Source organism: Cebus imitator, unplaced genomic scaffold (assembly GCF_001604975.1).
Source record: "Cebus imitator isolate Cc_AM_T3 unplaced genomic scaffold, Cebus_imitator-1.0 Scaffold835, whole genome shotgun sequence".
NCBI lineage: Eukaryota > Metazoa > Chordata > Mammalia > Primates > Cebidae > Cebus > Cebus imitator.
The window spans coordinates 134,658-138,276 of record NW_016108150.1 but is presented as its reverse complement, the minus strand read 5'-3'; the positions used below and the strand labels follow the sequence as shown (position 1 = coordinate 138,276).

General features: G+C 48.5%; 1 protein-coding gene across 1 annotated transcript in view; it reads right to left on the bottom strand.

Annotated features, from left to right (window-relative positions):
* Positions 1–3,619, bottom strand: part of PLEKHG4B (pleckstrin homology and RhoGEF domain containing G4B) — a 97,865-nt gene that overhangs the window by 30,461 nt on the left and 63,785 nt on the right. Inside the window, 1 exon segment of the mRNA XM_037735548.1 lies at positions 2,384–2,467. Coding sequence (XP_037591476.1) covers positions 2,384–2,467 — 84 coding nt within the window.

Here is a 3,619-nt window from a genome sequence, read left to right as displayed (position 1 = left end):
AAGGGAGCAGTGGGGAAGGGGCCCCCGATTCCCGGAAGGGAGCAGTGGGGAAGGGGCCCCCGATTCCCGGAAGGGAGCAGTGGGGAAGGGGCCCCGATTCCCAGAAGGGAGCAGTGGGGAAGGGACCCCCGATTCCCAGAAGGGAGCAGTGGGGAAGGGACCCCCGATTCCCAGAAGGGAGCAGTGGGGAAGGGACCCCCTGGTGTGTTATAAACTCTTCCCGAGTCTCTGGCCAACCCTGAACTGTGCGTGCATGGGGAAGGCTCAGAGAACTAAACTGAACCCACTGGGGTGACACAGAGCTTCGGGTTTCAGTGTAACCAAGTTACGTGCACACTAGAACAACCCTGTGAGTCTGTAACAGAAGCCAGTCTCCACAACAGAATCTTCACAATGTCCAGAATTGACACATAAAGAATCAGAAAATCGTGACCTCTTCTTCTCAGAGCAAGACAATCAGCACAGGACAACCCGAGGTGACCCAGGTGATGGAATTACTAGACAAGGACTTCAAAGCAGCCATTAAAACTGCACTCGGTGACGTGAAGGAAACACGCTTGCAATTTATGAAAGGATAGAAAAACTCTGGAGAGATGTAGAAAACATTTTTAAATCCACTGGAAATCTTACAGTGGAAAAATACAATATTTGAACTAAAAAATTCACTGGGCAAATGGATTAGTCTGTTTTCACACTGCTATAAAGACACTACCTGAGCCTGGGTAATTTATGAAGGAAACAGGTTTAATTGAATCACAGTTCTGCACGGCTGGGTAGGCCTTAGGAAACTTACAATCATGGCGGAAGGAAAAGGAGAGGTGAGACCCGTCTTACACGGCGCAGGCGCGAGAGAGGAAGGAAGGGCCGCCCCCAAAACCATCAGCTCTCATGAGAACTCCCTGTCAGGAGAACTGCATCTGCCCCCGTGATCTAGTCCTTCCCTCGACACTAAGGATTAAAATTGGAGAGGAGATTTGAGTGGGGACACAGAGCCAGGACATATTAGTGAGTTTAACACGTAAGATGACAGAGTAAGGAGCTGGTGACCCCGAGAACAGGATCAAGAGGAACCACCTGATCCGATGACTAGAGAGGAAAAAAGTTAAAAAAGACAGACTCTTAGAGCTCTGTGGGACAATTCTGGTATATATAATTGAAGTACTAGAAAGAGAGAAGAGAGACAATAAAGCAGGAAAAAAATTTTAAGAACCGGGCCAGGTGGCCGGGCGCGGTGGCTCAAGCCTGTAATCCCAGCACTTTGGGAGGCCGAGGTGGGTGGATCACGAGGTCAAGAGATCGAGACCATCCTGGCCAACATGGTGAAACCCCATCTCTACTAAAAATACAAAAATCAGCGGGGCATGGTGGCGTGTGCCTGTAGTCCCAGCTACTTGGGAGGCTGAGGCAGGAGAATTGCTTCAACCTGGGAGGTGGAGGTTGTAGTGAGTCCAGCCTGGCAACAGAGCGAGATTCTGTCTCAACAAAAAAGAAAGAACTAGGCTAGGTACAGTTGCTCACGCCTGCAATCCCAGAGCTTTGGGAGGCCACGGTGGGAGGACGGCTGAAGGCCAGGACTTCAAGGCCAACCTGGGCAACACAGCAAGACCTTGTCCCTTAAAAAAAACACGTAGCTAGGTGTGGGGCTGCACACACTCAGTCCCTGTTACTCAGAAGGCTGAGGTGGGAGAATCACTTGAGCCCAGGAGTTTGAGATTAGAGTAAGATCTGATGGCACAACCACACTCTGGCCAGGGTGACAGAGCCAGATCCTGTCTCAGGAAAGGAAAAAAAAAGAGAGAGAAAGGCTAAAAAGGTCCTAAATGTGGTGACAGGCATACGTTCACAGATTTAAGAGCTCAAGCAGGCCTACACAGGAAAGATGAAGAACGACGAAGAAAACCTAGCCCACTCCATGACGGTCAGCTTGCTGAAAAGGAAGGGAGCACCTTGGAAACAGCCGGAGGAAAATTAACACACTTCGTACAGACGGACGACGATTTGAATTCTGGTGAACTCGTCTATGGTTATGGGGGCCAGGGGGCAACAGAGCAGCATTTCAAAGTCGGGGGGAAACCAAAACTACCCTCAAACCAGAATTCCAGGTGCAGCAAAAATACCCTTCCAGAATGAGGGCAAAATAAAGAGGTTTTCAGAGAAAAGGAGGAAAGAGAAGAGAACAGCTGAGAAGAAAGGTCGACCTTTAAGTTTTCTGTGGCATACTCTGCAGGGCTTCCGCGAGAACTCGGGGGAGGAAGGGGGTTTCCAGGTTCCGCATGGATGGAATTAGAACTTAGGTAAATTATCTCATGTGTTTCATCTCATCTAGGTGCCTCCATATTTAATGTTATCCACCACTCAGGGTCCCATGGTCCAACACCATTACCTGAATTATTGCATCCTTGTCAGGCCTAAATGCAGATTCTTTATCTACCAACAGCAAGATACTATGAATTACAGGAGATGTGTTCTGAAATAGATAAGAAATAAATATTACTGATTAGCTTTCTAATTTTTAACTTCATTAATAGAATTACCCAATTTTGACTGGTGCTACCTCTGTCATAAATAGTTTCTTGGAGTACCTGCGGTGCATAAAACGTAGCTGACTTTGCCCTGAAGTGTAAACGATTTGCCCTTATGAATTTTTAATGTAATCAGGTTTATTGCGGTATAATTTACATACACTGACACTCACCCTTTTTAGTGACTAGTTCTGTAAGTTTTGATGAAAGCGTTGTCATGTAACCATCACCACCGTCAAGACAAAGAACTGTTACGCAACCCCAAAATTCTCTTGTGCCTCTTTGCAGTCAAGCGCTCTCCTATCCCCAGCCCCTCGCAACCAGGGGTCTGCTTTTGTCTCCACAGACTTGCCTTTTCTAGACACGACATAAACAGACTCAGACAGGACTGGCCTCTTTCACTTGGCATCGTGCATAGGAACTCATCCCTGTTGTGAGTATCAAGGGTTTGTTCCTCTGCTCTGCGGAGTAGCTTTCCACGGGATTCCCGCACCACGAGGTGTTCATCCCTTCACCAGCTGAAGGATGTTTGGCAATCCTGGGTAAAGTCGCTGCAAATGTGTGAACGGGGGCACAGGTTTTCATGTCTCTTGGATCATATCTAAGAGTGGGATTTCCGGCTCGTGTGATAAGCAGGTGTTCTGCAGAGCGGCTGTGCCATTTCAAAGTCCCGTCCCCAGTACCAAGCACTTGTTACTGACGAGCTTCGATGCTGTTTTTTGTGCGTTTCGCTTGGTTTTCAGCTGCGTTTCCCCAGTGATTAATGGTGTCGGGCGTATTTTCAGGTGCTTGTTTGCCATCTGCGTTATCAGCCTCAGTGAAAAGCACTTTAAGTACTTGCTCTACCCTGGAAAATGCCCCGTAAGCACTTGAGAAGCACGTATGCGCTGCTGCTGTTGGGTGCCGGGTTTCCAGTGTGTCTGTTAGATCTGGTTGGTTTACTGCGTTCTTCACGTCCTCCATCTAAAAAACGTATCTTCCGGCCGGGCGCGGTGGCTCACGCCTGTAATCCCAGCACTTTGGGAGGCCAAGGCGGGTGGATCACGAGGTCAAGAGATCGAGACCATCCTGGTCAACATGGTGAAACCCTGTCTCTA